Raw genomic sequence first — 15,558 nt, 5'->3', positions numbered from 1 at the left:
TTTCCCTTTCCCCGCGGTTTAAATGATGTAATAGAATATTTTTCCTTTTAGGTTAAAGCAAGTTTTTAATTCGATATTCTTTGAGAATGTTTATTTTAAGTTAAATTACTTTAAAAATATGTGTTTGAAATTAAATTATTTTAAAAAAAATTTATGTAAAAAATTTTCATTTAAAGTTAAACCATTTTAATAATTTTTATTTGAAAATAAATTATTTTAAAAATTTTTAGTTAAAAACTATCATAATTTTATAACACTTCTTGTATACTCAATGCTCATGCATATTAGTCAACACCTTATGCAATATCTATTACATCGACATATCTTTGACTTTAATTTTCACATGTCATAATTGATTTTTTTATTAAATTTCTCTATACCAAACTTTACACCATAATATTGCAGATATATATCTATATATATACCAAACCGTGCATTAAGTAGATTCTTATAAAAGATGTATGAATCATAAATAATTACTTAATACTAAATCTTTTATAATCAAAAAATTTTTAAGTAATATTTGACAATATCATGTGAAAAATCACATAGTGCTTAACTTCATAACATACAAGAATTTCATTTCATTCACTAAATCAAAATTATGATATCACGTGTCATACAAATTACATACTAAATTAAAAATTTAAAAACAACATAAAAAATGTCGTTAGAACATTAATTAAAAAAACAAATATACAAAATTCTGTATAGGAAATTATATATTTAATTTTTTAAAAATATAAAATTTATTATTTCGAATGCAAAACTTCTGTCTAAGCTTCATTAATAAGTTCATTTAGCACAGTTGTTAAGATCGAGCAAATTCCCAAATAAATGTTTTTGGATAATGTATTATTAAGTATTATCCATGTACCATACCAAATTAGAGACCAAAGAAAAAAAAAAGGAACATGCATTTGTGGTTGTTTTTCAGTTAGGCCACGTAAACAACAACATGCAAAGTGTTGTAACTTTTTGGAATTCCATTTCATGTGGCTATCCTCTCCCTTCCACTCTTCACCTCACACTTTTCTTACCTCGCTATTTTCGTATTCAAATCAAAAACTAACTTCCTAACCATTGTTTACTTTTCCAGTTACTTGCTTTCACAAACTTCATACTCACCAACAAAATGCCCCAAGTTTATTCTTCAATTTAGGGTTCCATTCATCTAAACTCAATTCTCTTCACGTTTACTTCATGGAGTCCTTCTGCGTCAATTCTTTGTACGTTGTTTCTCCTCAACTGACTCTTTCGCCGCGAATTTCGAAGAATGCACGGCGAATGCGAATTTCGAGTAAGGCTGCGACGACGGGAAGTTCTGCTCAAAACGGCGTCGTTTTGAGGGAGTTGCAGCTGCCGAGTAATTCTAAATCAAAGAACAGTGCGCTGGAACAGCTTGACATCGAGCGTGGCGTCTGCATTCCTTTTCGCAAGTATTCTCCGGAGAGTGTACGGTTTTCAGTAATTCTTGCTGCGTTTCGTTATCATATTTTGGGTTTTAACTTGCCTGTTGAAGTTAATTGTTGATTTAGGCCTCTTTGGATAAATAGTTTAATTAAGTGCTTGTAGCATAAGTCAATCTATTCAGATATACAAGCTGCTCTGAGATATGAGCTATAACCTATAACCTATTTTCTTAAGCTATCCTTGAGAGCTTAAGGAAATAAGTCGAACACAACTCAACTAATGGACATGTCGTAAGCTCTTTCCATAAGCTCTCTTAAATAGTTTCACAGGTGTTTATCTTAGTAGATAAGACTGAATAAGCCAATCCAAATAGACCTTTGATGATGATGTTCAACAATTGCTTGAGAAAATAATAGTTTTTAATGATGAATTACTTAACTCAAATTATTTATTATATTCATTTATTTGTTTTTATAAATTTTGAATTTATTTGTTTGGTATTATAATTAACATGTAGGAAGGGATTTGGGTCCCTTAACAATGCGATCCTCATTTCATGTGTATGGAGAAAACCTTGTTGGAAGTAGGGCCTGTTTGGATGTTGTATTGATTTGTTATTTTCATTTTTTGTATTTGCTTTTCACTACTCAAATTTAACACCTTATTATCGTTTTGCTTTATGTTTTCGAAGATTCAATAACAGTCAAAACAATAAAAAAAAAATGAAGAAATTTGTTGTCTTTTTCTGTACAGTACATTAAAATAAGAAATAAGATGAAAACAAGGTTTATTTTTTAATTAAAAAACGAAAATAGAGAATGGAAGCAGAAACCAAACTGATCTTAAGGGCATGTTTTGTTTGAGAAAACGTTTTGTTTTCATTTTAATTGCGAAATTATCCTATTTTCAAAGAACTTATTCTCAATTCAAACACATTCTGAGTCTCTATTCACTGTTTCATAGGATGTTCCAGCAATAATGTTATTTGTTTTGGTGCTTTAAGGGAGGAGATTTAGATACTAATCATATGAAAATTAAGGGAGTTTATTTTTTCATATCTATAATGTGATAGGCTATTCAGGTGATTGTATCTTGTAGAATTTTAGGCCGTTGGATGCACCCCACCTCACCCTACTGTCTTTTGAAAGTCCAAACGGGTATTGCCAAATAGAGTGAAAATGTTTAATATTATTAGACTATACTCTATTAATCTCTAACTCGGAAAGATTCACATTATTCTGTACTATAAATATGGCAAACATAGTGTTAGATGCATATATTGTCATTTGTACATGTTCCTTATACTTGTTGGTAGAAAGGAGATTAAGTTGATCCCACCATGGGAGGGTAGTGAACTAAATAAATTTATTTCAATATGGTTAATGTTTGTTTATTAGTTGAAGGCTTTTTTGTTTGATTATTTATTTTTCGTGTTGGCTGTTAGGTGAGGAATAAGGTATTAGAATCAAGAGGAGCTATTTTGTCTTTAATTTCACGAGGGGTGGAGATAGTTTGGAGTCTGGGCTTCTATTGGTCTACCTTGATGTATGATTTCCTAGTTGGAAGGGATGAAGAAGTCGTTCCATATCGTGCTCGACAACTAAGGAACCTCTTGTGTGATTTGGGGCCTTCCTTTATTAAAGCTGGTCAGGTGTGTTGTTGTTCAGTTCTATCAAGCATTTGTTTTTGTGTTTACAAGTTGATGATAAGAAATTCTTTCATTTGATAGGTCCTTGCAAACAGGCCAGATATCATTAGAGAAGATTATATGAATGAACTTTGCATTCTTCAAGATGATGTCCCTTCATTTCCCAATCAAGTAAATCTTATTACCAAGCATCAACTATTTCTTAATCTATTTTATACTAGGCTTAATTGCAGTTTTAGTTCGTTTACTTTTACCAATTCGTAGAATTGATCCCCCTATTTGTAAATCCGATAGTTTTGATCTCTCACATTTTTAATTAAAAAAAATAGTGATCTGACATATTTTAAATGACGTGACATATAATCTCATGATGTAGAACTATCTAGACGCATTAATTATTTATTTGTTATTAATTAAATTGCAAAAATGAATAATTTCAAAAGTTGATATTGAAGTTTTTAGAGAGTTTTATTGCAATGTCATGAACATTAATCATTGAACATCATTTTATTAAATACTCTATTGTTTAAAATATGTCACATCACTATTTATTAGTTAAAAAATTCAACCAAAACTGTTGAATTTTAAAACAAGGAGACCATAACTGCAATTAAGCCTTTATACTAAGTGGTTAACATACAATCTATCTCCTGGATATGATAAATTATAATTCTGATGTATGGCATAAAAATGTCGTAGATTGCCTTCAGTATCATAGAGGAAGAACTGGGTCAGCCCCTTGAAGCTGTTTTCAGCAGAATCTCATCAGAGACAATAGCAGCTGCAAGTCTAGGTCAAGTTTACCGGGCTACTTTACGTGACACTGGCGAGGATGTTGCTATAAAGGTTTGACTGAACTCACCTTGTATTATAAATCCTGTTCTGATTTTCGTATTTAGCACTCATTGCATGGTTTTTAGAAGTTCTGGCATTTCATTAGATTATATTACAGTCTCCGTAGCTTGATTAGCTAATAATAGTTTGTAAGTTATCTGCTTAACTTTTTCACTTTTATATTTGTAGTACTTGAGTCATCAGCTTTAGACATTCATAATGGTTTTATTTCATGCTATGATGATTCAGTGATATTTTCTAGTCCATACTGTTCCAGTTCAGCTACTTTCATGTCTCTTTGTTTCTTTTATATTTGTGGGTATACAAATTTTTAACTTTTTTCTCCTTTCTAGTTATACTCCCTTTTGTTATCCTAATTATGATTGGAAAATGTGGCCTGGTTTAAGTATGTGATTAAAAAAATTCGTATGTATTGCTAAAATATAAACAAAGTGGCAAAATTCACTTCTGAAGACACAATTTTGTAATGCAGGTTCAAAGGCCTGGGATAGAGCCCATAATTTATCGAGATCTTTTCTTGTTTCGCACTTTAGCTTCATTCTTAAATGGCTTCAGTATACAGAAATTAGGGTGCAACGCTGAGCTGATTGTTGATGAATTTGGTGAAAAACTTTTGGAAGAGCTTGACTATACACTGGTAACTGTCAGAACTTCTTGCGTTTGTCATAGTAGTTTATCGTCTGCTTTGAACTTCTTAAAGTATCAAATAAAGTGCTGCTTGGCATATTAAGTGTTTTTTATTTTCAGTATATATTTTTTCTTGTTAAAATTGAGTGTATGTTTTAATTATTTCTTGATTGTGCAACATCGTGGCTAATTGTTAGTAGTCCTAGTCAATACAATTCCTAGACATTGAATGTAATTATTGCAGTATCATTATAAATAGAAGTAGTGTGATCTTGTTTGAGACACACAAGAAATACACAGAAACAACATAATTTACAGTTCTAAACAAATTTAATGATTTCCCTCTCTTTATATCAGGAAGCCCGCAATATCGAAGATTTTCTAGAAAATTTTAAAGATGACCCCACTGTCAAAATACCTCTGGTTTACAAACAACTTTCTGGGCCACGTGTATTAGTAATGGAATGGATTGATGGTATTAGGTGTACTAACCCACAGGTTTGTTTGTTTGGATTGGCGATGCCATCATATATTTGTATCTGTTGTCAATAAAAGTGGTTTGATATATTTCTTGGATTAATGAGTTTTCATCTCGTGACTCAGGCCATTAAAGAAGGTGGTATTGATCTAGGTGGATTTCTAACAATTGGTGTGAGTGCTGCCCTTAGACAGTTGTTGGAATTTGGATTATTTCATGGAGACCCTCACCCTGGAAATATTTTTGCCATGCGTGATGGACGGATTGCATATGTGGACTTTGGCAATGTTGCTGTTCTTAGTCAGGTAATTCTTCATATGCTGAGCATGGATGATAGAGGGGAAAAAATTATGTGTTTCTCCTTCTCTGGCTATCAATAATTGTGACTCTTTGCTGTAAAGGTCATGTGATAAAATGTTTAGTTGTGTTTATCCACCAGACAACTGTGGAGTTAAGTTTGACAGAAGTAGATGGATTGCCCATTTGTTACTCATTATTCATCTATAGGAATGTTTGCAATCACTCAACTCATTGCAATATATGTTTAAAGGCTAGAATTATAGTTGAGAAGAGAGGAAAAAGGTCCAAATATTATTTTTCTAATTAAAAGTACAAAGGGTGTTGTGGGCTATATTATATTGAATCTGATCTAATTAAGGAATTGCAAGAGAACGGTATCTAATAAAATACAGGAAACTACAGAAATAAATTTGTACAATAATAGAGTCAAATCCTGCTAACTATTGTAATTATGCGCACAACATTCTCTCAAACTGATGAATTATATACATTATTCCTAAATTGCAACTAAGATCTTGAAATTTCTGTGGGAATGGGGAATTCCTTTTGTGAATACATTCACAATTAAAGCGTTGGAGGAATGTACGTTATTATAGGTATGAGACCACTATCTAATTTCTACTTGATGACGTGCCTGTTTACCTTCGATTCAGATGATCAAAGTTGTTGGATCAGGTTGGGTTTTTAGCCATCTCTGATACTGGTACTGAAAGCAGTTCAAATAACTGGTTTTGTTCAGTATTGATACTAATATTGGAGCTAATACTGGTTGAGGGTCCTTAATCAAAAGTACTATTGTCCTCAGAAGTAGTCCAGAAGACGATGCAAATCATGCACAAGAGGAAAAGGTGCTGATTCAAGAAAGTCAACTTCTAGACTGTTCTCCTCCTAAAGTTGAGGACTGGTGTAAAAGAACTCTTTCTTGAAAGTGACATCCATGGAGATTTGAGGATGACAACATGACGATTGTCAATTTAAACTATCTGAGGATCCATTTTTCATGACATAAACCCTGCAACATGAAGAAGTCATTGTGGTTCAACAATATAGGCCATAGGGGGTGATTTTTTTTAGACGTGGTGTGGACTTCCAACAGAAGAGTCTGGCTTACAAGGAACGGTCTAGGGCTTTCAAATAGTGGTAAAATGATTTAGAGACAGAACCAATCAATCCTGAAACAGAAGGAGATGGTGGTGCTTTTCGTATGCGCCAATGATGAAAGACAAATGGAGTTGCATGAAATGTTTTCCCAAGCAACTTCTGGCAACTGTCAGTGATGGCTGTGCATGGTGAAGTTGTCGAAAAGAAAGCTGAGGTGCAACGAAGGAACCAAAAACTGAACGGTTCATGGTTTCAACATAGGCAGCTAGGAGCTGGCCAGGGTTCTAACGTGGAAGAAAAGTCTCCCAAATTGGAAGCTCTAATACCAACTTGAATAGAGATGACAATGGTCTAAATTTATTTTTCTGATTACAAAGTTTACTGGATGTTTACAATACACATATAGTTATATCTAATCTAACCTAATTAATGAAATACAAGGAAATAATATATTACAAAATCTGAACAAATCAAATCTGTCTTAATTACATGAAACTGCAAATCTGTCCTAATTAGATGAAACTTCAGAACAAGTTATACCATAATAAAAAGTCAAATGTTAATCATGCTACAAAATATCATATGGCTCGTTAGCTCTGGATACGTAGCTGGTATGAAAATCGTGTTAATATTTTTTCCTCTTACTACCCCACCCCACAAATGACCACCAAACATGTCTCTCTGCATTATTTTTCTATTTTTCCTAGAGCTTGAACATATATTACATTATTTTGAGGCATACAATAATTTACATCACAGGCTATGATGCTATATTATCCGTTCTTGCAGAATAGTGAAAATATTGTGGCTGATGTGTTTATCTGCTTTATTTCTTCAGCAAAATAAACAGATTTTAATTGATGCTGTTGTCCATGCTGTGAATGAGGACTATGCTGAGATGGCTAATGATTTCACCAGGTTAGGCTTCCTGGCAGCAGGGACTGATGTCTCTCCAATAGTTCCTGCGTTAGAAGCAATTTGGCAGAACTCTGCTGGAAAAGGACTGGCAGATTTTAATTTTCGCAGTGTCACTGGTAGGCATATCCACTTCATCATTTAATATGAATAGCTATTGCTATGTGACCATTTAAGTTATAGGATTTTAGATAAAGAAGAAAGAAAATAAATGCAGACTTTGAGTTGTGAATGCCGTACAATGTGATTGATTATTATTATTATTATTATTATTGTTTTTATTATTTGATACTATAGACTAAATGTTAACTCACTCGTGGTTTTTCAAATTATTTCCGTCTAATGACACAATGTCTTTTTTGGCATTTTAGAAGGATTAGGGGAAGGGGAGAAGCTTTTTATGATGCACATTTTTATTCTCAACTGATATTTTAATGAATATACTGCAGGAAAGTTTAACCAGTTGGTTTACAATTATCCCATTCGAATCCCAGAAAGGTTTTCACTTGTAATTCGTTCTTTATTGACTCAAGAAGGCATCTGTTTTACTCTGAAACCTGACTTCAAATTTCTAGAGGTAAAAGTTACCATTTCTAGCTTTTCCAGATTTCTAGTTGATTTAAAGGCTGCATGCAGCTTATTCTATCAACTATTTTGCTATAGAACTTTGTTATTGTAAATAAAAAGCAGTGTGGCAACTGTCACAACTGTCCTTTTCTATCATACCTTATTTGTCACTAAAATATTAACTTAAGTATGTTAAATAGGTTGCCTATCCATATGTGGCTAAGAGACTACTAACAGATCCTAATCCAGCTCTACGTGAACGACTCATACAGGTCAGTAATGCTGTTAAAAGTGCATTCATATGCTTTTATGCATATAATGTATAACTCTTATTCTGTCTAATCTACAATCATGAACTAAAAAGAAGCTAATTCATAGTAATCCATATTTAAGGCATTCCGCGGTTTCATACTGGCATGAATTGTTGTCATTTTACCCATTATATATTCTAATTCATGTGCCAAGGGTATTGCTTTGTCACAGTCTTTCTAGATAAAGTTAGTTTGAAGTCATGGGTTTAATTTTGAAGCAGATAGCTAGATACGTACACTATGGTACTGTGTATGTCTTCTGGTGTGGCTAAATCTACTTGGTACCATACTTAATGTTATAGTAGTGGAAGATTATTCTGTTATACTGGGATATGTAAGTAATAAAAGTTCTCTTAAAATATGTGGGCAGACAATTCAGTCAGATGTGCTATAAACTTGATTTTCTATCACATCCGTTTTCTTTCTTCCTTGCCACTTGACAAAGCACCAAATCTAAGTGGTCCTTTACCTATTGAAATTGCAATACACTTCCAGCAAGATATCTAGTAATCAATATTTGTCACTGTTTTTTCCTTTGACTTTGAATCCCAACTTAGTCTCCTCTCTATATGAACATATATTGCCCGTCTTTTGATATACTTTACTTCATGTTTTAGGTTCTATTCAAAGATGGTCTTTTCCAGTGGAAACGGCTCGAAAACCTTATTGTTCTTGCAAAGGAAAATGTCGCCAAGATGAGCAGCAATCCAGCATTGCAAGTGAAAAACACGTCTGTATTTTAGTATAACATTATTGAAGCAACAAAACCAGCATTTCATGTTAGTTGCTTCCTTGCATCATCTAATGTTACTCACTAGACCACATCTATACAGGCAAATCCAGAGAAACTGGAAAGTTGAACAAAAGCTGGACCTTACGGACACAATCAAAGACGGAGCTCGCCTTTTCTTCGTTGACGAAGGAATACGCCGAAAGCTTCTTCTTGCTTTGACAGAGGACTCAAAGCTTCATATAGAAGAGGTTTGTCCTGATGATATATTACATTTTACTCTCTTTTAAAGTCCATAATCTTCGGTTCACTTTAGCCATGCCATTAGAGTCATTGGATGAAAGATAGTACAACTCATATTCAACATCAGCAAAAAAGATGATTTTTTTTTGCTGACCCGCTCTAATTAGGGCCTTTGACTCCCTAATAGGTGTTCCTGGATATCCATACACACTTAGGTCCAAAATGCTTAGTTCCTTTGGACCTGCTATGGGTTAAATTCCCGTATTGATGGTGGGACATCTAGTTTTTTACACATGGGGTTAAACTATCATGTTACCAATTGTCCCAATATCATGTTGGTAAGTCAGATTTGATACACAGTTAGAAATGAGCCATGTGATTCATCCAACGGCTAGATCACATGACTGCATTGGTTGCCTCATATTATGACTGCATTGAATCCAAATCACTGGTGGGGTATCTGACTGGTGTTGTATGCAGCTTGTTGACGTGTATAGGTTGGTTGAAGATCAGATAGATGTACCCTCAGTGGCTGTTGAAGTAGTTCGAGGTAAAGTTCCTGTGTACCCTGTAATTGTCATAGTACAATTGTTATATGCTATCCATGAAGCGAACTGAATATAAATTTCTTTGTGGTGTAGATTTTCCAATTGTCATCAGGGATCTCCTACTTTCATGGAGTCAGTCCGTCTTATCCGATAGATAGCTAATTTTTGGACGGTCCATAGCAAATACAAATATTGTTTCAGTCAGATGAGTATACTTCACAACACATAACTATAGTTTCTCTTTATACTTTCTGTTGTAAAAGGTTTGTTATATGAAGTTTTAAATGATTGCTAACACTGTGTTGGTAAAGGATAACTAGTACATTTGTATAGGAAACAATATATTCCTCAGTATAAGAAGTAAAAAATTATACATGTTACTGTTTGTATCATAAATAATTCCTTTAGTTGTATCATGTTACTGTTTGCATGTGAAAAACTGAAAACCTACGTGCCTATCCATGTTTGTATAAATTTGTTGTATATTAAGCAATTATTATTAATGATATTTTTTCCCATATTATTATTCAAGTTGAGAACTTGTGCTTGTTTATTATTTGTGGTCACGGATTTCAGTTTATAGCTTGTTTGTTCCATGTAGTAGGCAAGAAATTGACAATTTACTGAGCTTAGTGTGAATAGGCAAAGTCAACTTAGACTCGTTGTGTTTTAATCGTTATCTATCATTGAATTATGTGATGTCAATTTAATTTATTCTTCATCGTCTAATTTAAAAATGTTTGAATCCCTTCACGTACGATGCAGTAAATGCACCACTTTTCATTGTACCTCATTTATTATTTGTGTATCATTTATTTGTTGGTGAACACTCCAATACTCAAGACTGTTGTTGAATACGGTACCATCGTCTAATCAGTAAAGGTCATGTCATTTTTATTATTTAATTTTGAAATAATTTTATGTTCAAGATACCGGTACTTAATAAAATTTAAGGGTACCAAAACAAATTATCATATTTGTAACTACTTTAATAATTATGGGTGATATTGAAAAAAAGAATACTGTATTAATTTTATAAAATAATACATAATATGAAGCAGATAAATATTTCAAATTTCAAATGAGACATATAATTAGAGACGGAAGACATATGGAGTAACATATACAAAAAGATTCCTAAAAGACTAGGGACGGTCAATTTTGTATTGAATTAAAGATTTTTTTTTTCTTCTGAAAAATGCTTTAAGTATGCGTTTTGGAAAATAAACTTAACCTGCATCTGGTTGGCGGTGATTGGATTCAGAATTGTCCTTCATAAAATTAAGTTTTGCTAAACAACAAATTTCGTTGTCGGTTAGTTATTGTCAGCCATGGCAACGGGATTCGGTGGATTTTAGGATAAAATTATATTTGCACCAGCTTCTTATAAATGTAATATTTCATTGTATGTGATAAATTTTGGATTTCTCTATTCTGCACATACGTATTTATATAAATAAAATAATAAATTTAAATATTATTTTTATTATAACTAATATAATTTATTATAATTAATATAATAAAACAATAATTATTATATAATAATAAAATATTAAAATACTATTTAATATAGAGAAAAATTATAATTTTTAATATTTAAAAATATTAAATCTATTAAATATGAACATATATACAAATATTAAAAATGATAGTAATATTATTATTAATAGGACAAATTCAAGAGCAAGTTGTAGAATAAATATCAACATTTTAAATCTATTTCCGTCGCATAATTCCAAGTATATAAATAGTAATAGGCAATAGCCATGACGACATGGTAATTGTATTTCTCCTTGGCGATAAGATATATCATAGTTAAATTTATTGAAACTATAATTAATTATTTTTTTTGTGAATAATTAGTGAAGAGAGGAAATGAATGAAAATGACTTTCATTGAAAAATGATCAATAACTTGTACATATAAAAGTGATTTTGATGGAATGTGAATGAGGTTGAGGAAGTCACTTGCAACATACTTTCTAACAAAACAACAATCAATCAATATGTTTAATTCTCTCATGATTCATCGGATTGAATTGCCATTTTCATTGCTAAAATACTGTCACATAACATCTTGTAGGAAGGGACAAAATACCAAATGATTTCGACAATTGCTTCATTCATAGTATTCTGATGTAAGAGCTGCTAAATCTCTACAATCTGCCTCAGCTTGACACAATTACTTATTTTCTTGACTTTCAAGACATTAAATTAGTTAAAGATTAATAATAAAAAGTTGAAAATAAAATATAGTCAAAAAGAAAACTGAAAATTAGTGCATCACGGAATTGACCACAACTATCCTGTGAAATCGTAAAATAAATTGAATGGACCTTTTCTTTGGAAAAAGTCACACACAAGGGCATTATTGTCTTCATAACCATTATTTAAATTTCAATTTATTTTTATGAATTAAATTAGAGAAATTGCACTCTACAGAGAGAGAGAGAGAGCCACCCACCCACCTTGATTCAGTGATCCTCACAAACCGGCGTAATCCATTTGCACCAAAATCGCAACAATACTTCAAACATTAATTCATCCATACGAGGTTTATCTCTTCCTTCATCAAATCTCTCGTCTTTAAGGTTTGTGATCTTTCTTTTCACTTTAACTTGTTTTTCATTTTTTCATTTTTTTTTCTCTCAAAGTTTGTTCCTTTTTATGTTTTTCTTAACTGGCTCTTAGTTTTTTTTGTTGGGTCATAACGAAGGTTGGTGATTTTCATGTATTTTTTCTTTTCCCTATTTGTTTTTATGGTCAACTTGATCGTTTTTGTACTGTACTGAAAATTGGGTTTTTTTTTTGTGAGAAAAAATTGGATTTTGGAGGATTGATTGTTAATGTTTACTGAATTGTTCTTGTATTATAAATTATAAATTCATTATTAATTTTTATTGATGGATTGCTTAATTTGAACTATTCATTTTGTTTGTCAGTAAACTGTGTTTTAGTGTCAATATGTAATTACTCGCCAGGTTGACCGCAGTGGGGTGTCCCCGCATTCACACATTTGTGGTTCGATCAAGATTAGATGGCTAAGAATTGCTTGGTATTTTAAATTGTAAAATAAAGATAAGAACTTACATTTTTTAACCATATGACTGAGATCGGACGGCCGCAGTATGCTCGAATGTGTGAATTCAGGATTCCCTAACTGTAGGGAATCCGAATTCCTACTTGGAACTTATTTTGATGGTGTGTTATAAGTGTTCTTATTGTCATCATTTTCCTAAAATTTCAGATTTGGATGATATGTTTGATTGTAGAATTTAACTGATGAGATATCTTAGATGATGTTATGTGACCTTCTGTTTGTGTTTATATATCAATTTATAAGTTAAGCAATTGGTATTGGGTTGGTGTTGACTACTGTTAACTTTGAATTCTAATATTATAGTAGTTTCATTGAGTAAAAGGAAAATGTATTTATCTTTTCAGATAAAGTTGTTTCATGTTTACGACAGGTTTAAGCATATATATTTTTTATAGTTTATATTCCTCAGTCCATAAAGAGATTTGCGTAGTTTTCTTTCTGAAAATGCAGTCATGAATGAATTGTGTTACACTTAAATGTTCCAAGTTATTTGAATTCTCAGAAGTCAAGCACTAATTATTTTGTTCTATAAAACACAGGGCAAAGTTTGATTTATACATTTCCAAGTTTTCATCGACATTCTGATAAGAAGAGTTTTGCTATAAGGATTTTCTTGATGGGTTCATTTCTTGTGATAGTATAGTCGAACTAGTGTAAACAACATGGAGGATATTCAATTGAACATCAATTGGGACGATGTTGTTTGTCCCATATGTTTGGATATTCCTCATAATAGTGTGCTCCTTCAATGTTCGTCGTATGATAAAGGATGCCGTCCTTTAGTCTGCGACACAAACCAATTGCATTCGAATTGTTTGGATCGTTTTAAAAGTGCTTGTGGCATGCCATCCTCTTTGGTTTCGGATGCATTTTCTGTTGAAAATGGCGAGCCTGTGGTATTGGATTCGGATGGTCAATGCAGTCTAACTTGCCCTTTGTGTAGAGGTCAAGTATCTGGGTGGATTGTTCTCGATAAAGCTCGCACACATCTTGACGTGAAGAAGCGTTGTTGTGATGAGGTGAAATGTAAATTCACAGGAAGTTATTCAGAGCTACAAAAGCATGCTCAACTTGAACACCCTCATGCGTGTCCGTCGAAAATTGATCCCGCTAGATTGCTTGATTGGGAGAATTTTCAGCAATCCTCGGAGATCATAGATGTTTTGAGCACTATCCATTCAGAAATCCCACGTGGGATGGTTTTGGGAGATTATGTGATTGAATATGGTGATGACGACGATAGAGATGAGTACGACGACTTCCCTGGAGACAATGGTAACTGGTGGACCTCGTGTATTTTGTATCAGGTCTTTGATAACTTTAGAAGTTCTAGAAATAGGAGAAGGATAAGAAACAGTGATGCACGAAGGGGTAATCGCCGTTTAAGTTATGACACTTCAAATTCTGACGAAGGTTCTATAGCATCCGTGGATTATGCTGATTACAGGATAGATGAGACCGATGATGAGATTGTAAACACAGGTGGCTCCTCAAGGCATAGCAGTGGTTATCGCAGGTGCATATACTTTTTCTTCTTTATTCACTTATTTTCTTTTTTTGTATAGTAATATTACGTCTTTTACATCTGGTGGCTTTACTTTTCAAGTTGTTCTAGTCTGACAACTGAAGTTTTAAGAATATTTACACAGAACATATAATTGTTTATATTGATACTACGATAAAAAGTTTTAGAACTAAAGCTGAATTTTTCCAAAGCTTTCTCCTTTTGATTGTCAATGTGGCTACAAGAATTTAGATGTTTATTTGGTGGTTGTTATATTATTAATATCTCAAAATTTACTTTACATTTGATTGTGATTATGGAAAAAAACATATAATGGTCATAAAAAGAATAGGATAGAGAAGACATAGAGGCCAAGGGCATATGAAGAGTGAGGTTGAGTGATTTAGAGAGATTGAAATGATATGTTTGAAATGATTTTTTATTATTTTGGTAATTTTGTTCACAGATCACGACGGCGCCAATCACCGCGTTCATGACATTTAGGTATGTTTTAGTAATTGCCATTTTGTTATCGTACAAAGTTCTTGATAATTTTGAAGTTAATGCTAATTGTAAATTTTGGTGTTGTGGCTTTTTTGTTCCATTACCTTTGAATTACTTATTATGAAATTATCTAGGTTCACGATATGATTCGAAGCAGGGCGGAATGAGGAATGGTCAAGTAAAAATGCGCCTATCTATGCAAAATTACATCTAGATCAACTATTGCACTTTCAATGAGATGTGCAGATTGGAAGACTTTATGAACTTGTCATTTCCATTTCGACACATACTCTGTTTCTTTTATAATTAGTTTTTTTTTTCTTTTTTTTATTTATTTATAAACTTTTATGATTAGTTTTAAAATCACATTCACTTATCAAGTCTAAGTGAAGAAGGTATGCTAGCAATAGGATGCCCTTTAATTTACTCATGGGCATAGTGATTTCATCACCAGCATTGTGCTGCATACTTATGCAATAATGATTTTTATGCAACAATTATTATTTTAAATTCTCATTTCCTTGTACATATGTTTCTATGTTTATATATATATATACATATATCTTGCTTTTAGTTTAAAAATATATATATCTTGCTTTCGAAAAAAGAATGATTATATTATATCTTTGGTCCACATGAGTTCATATGTAAGAATGTTACATGATTCTTACTTTTGTAAGACTTGGCTTTACTTGAAGATTAAGCATCTTCACTA

General features: G+C 32.3%; 2 protein-coding genes across 2 annotated transcripts; both read left to right on the top strand.

Moving 5' to 3' along the window:
• Nucleotides 1–1,025: 1,025 nt before the first annotated feature.
• Nucleotides 1,026–10,267, top strand: LOC101488314 (protein ACTIVITY OF BC1 COMPLEX KINASE 1, chloroplastic). Its single transcript, XM_004498529.4, has 14 exons — nucleotides 1,026–1,455; nucleotides 2,858–3,064; nucleotides 3,143–3,232; nucleotides 3,761–3,907; nucleotides 4,389–4,553; nucleotides 4,901–5,041; nucleotides 5,147–5,326; nucleotides 7,261–7,456; nucleotides 7,787–7,914; nucleotides 8,105–8,176; nucleotides 8,833–8,945; nucleotides 9,049–9,196; nucleotides 9,669–9,738; nucleotides 9,830–10,267. Exons 1-14 carry the CDS (start codon nucleotides 1,204–1,206, stop codon nucleotides 9,892–9,894), a joined length of 1,974 nt encoding a protein of 657 aa, XP_004498586.1. The 5' UTR covers nucleotides 1,026–1,203; the 3' UTR covers nucleotides 9,895–10,267.
• A 1,878-nt stretch (nucleotides 10,268–12,145) lies between these two features.
• On the top strand, nucleotides 12,146–15,369 carry LOC101488637 (uncharacterized). Its single transcript, XM_012715232.3, has 4 exons — nucleotides 12,146–12,326; nucleotides 13,375–14,351; nucleotides 14,806–14,843; nucleotides 14,978–15,369. The coding sequence occupies exons 2-3, from the start codon at nucleotides 13,498–13,500 to the stop codon at nucleotides 14,834–14,836; spliced, it is 885 nt and encodes a 294-aa protein (XP_012570686.1). The 5' UTR covers nucleotides 12,146–12,326; nucleotides 13,375–13,497; the 3' UTR covers nucleotides 14,837–14,843; nucleotides 14,978–15,369.
• Nucleotides 15,370–15,558: the final 189 nt, after the last annotated feature.

The sequence above is a fragment of the Cicer arietinum genome, chromosome 4 (genome assembly GCF_000331145.2).
Source record: "Cicer arietinum cultivar CDC Frontier isolate Library 1 chromosome 4, Cicar.CDCFrontier_v2.0, whole genome shotgun sequence".
In the NCBI taxonomy this organism is placed as follows: domain Eukaryota; kingdom Viridiplantae; phylum Streptophyta; class Magnoliopsida; order Fabales; family Fabaceae; genus Cicer; species Cicer arietinum.
The sequence above is the reverse complement of the archived record's forward strand: the minus strand, read 5'-3'. Positions and strand labels throughout refer to the sequence as shown.

Coding starts and splice junctions, on each gene's coding strand:
- LOC101488314 (XM_004498529.4), top strand. CDS start 1,204: ATGGAGTCCTTCTGCGTCAATTCTTTGTACGTTGTTTCTCCTCAACTG. Junction 3,233..3,760: donor TCCCTTCATTTCCCAATCAA/GTAAATCTTATT, acceptor AAAATGTCGTAG/ATTGCCTTCAGTATCATAGA. Junction 5,042..5,146: donor TTAGGTGTACTAACCCACAG/GTTTGTTTGTTT, acceptor CTCGTGACTCAG/GCCATTAAAGAAGGTGGTAT.
- LOC101488637 (XM_012715232.3), top strand. CDS start 13,498: ATGGAGGATATTCAATTGAACATCAATTGGGACGATGTTGTTTGTCCC. Junction 14,352..14,805: donor CATAGCAGTGGTTATCGCAG/GTGCATATACTT, acceptor TTTTGTTCACAG/ATCACGACGGCGCCAATCAC.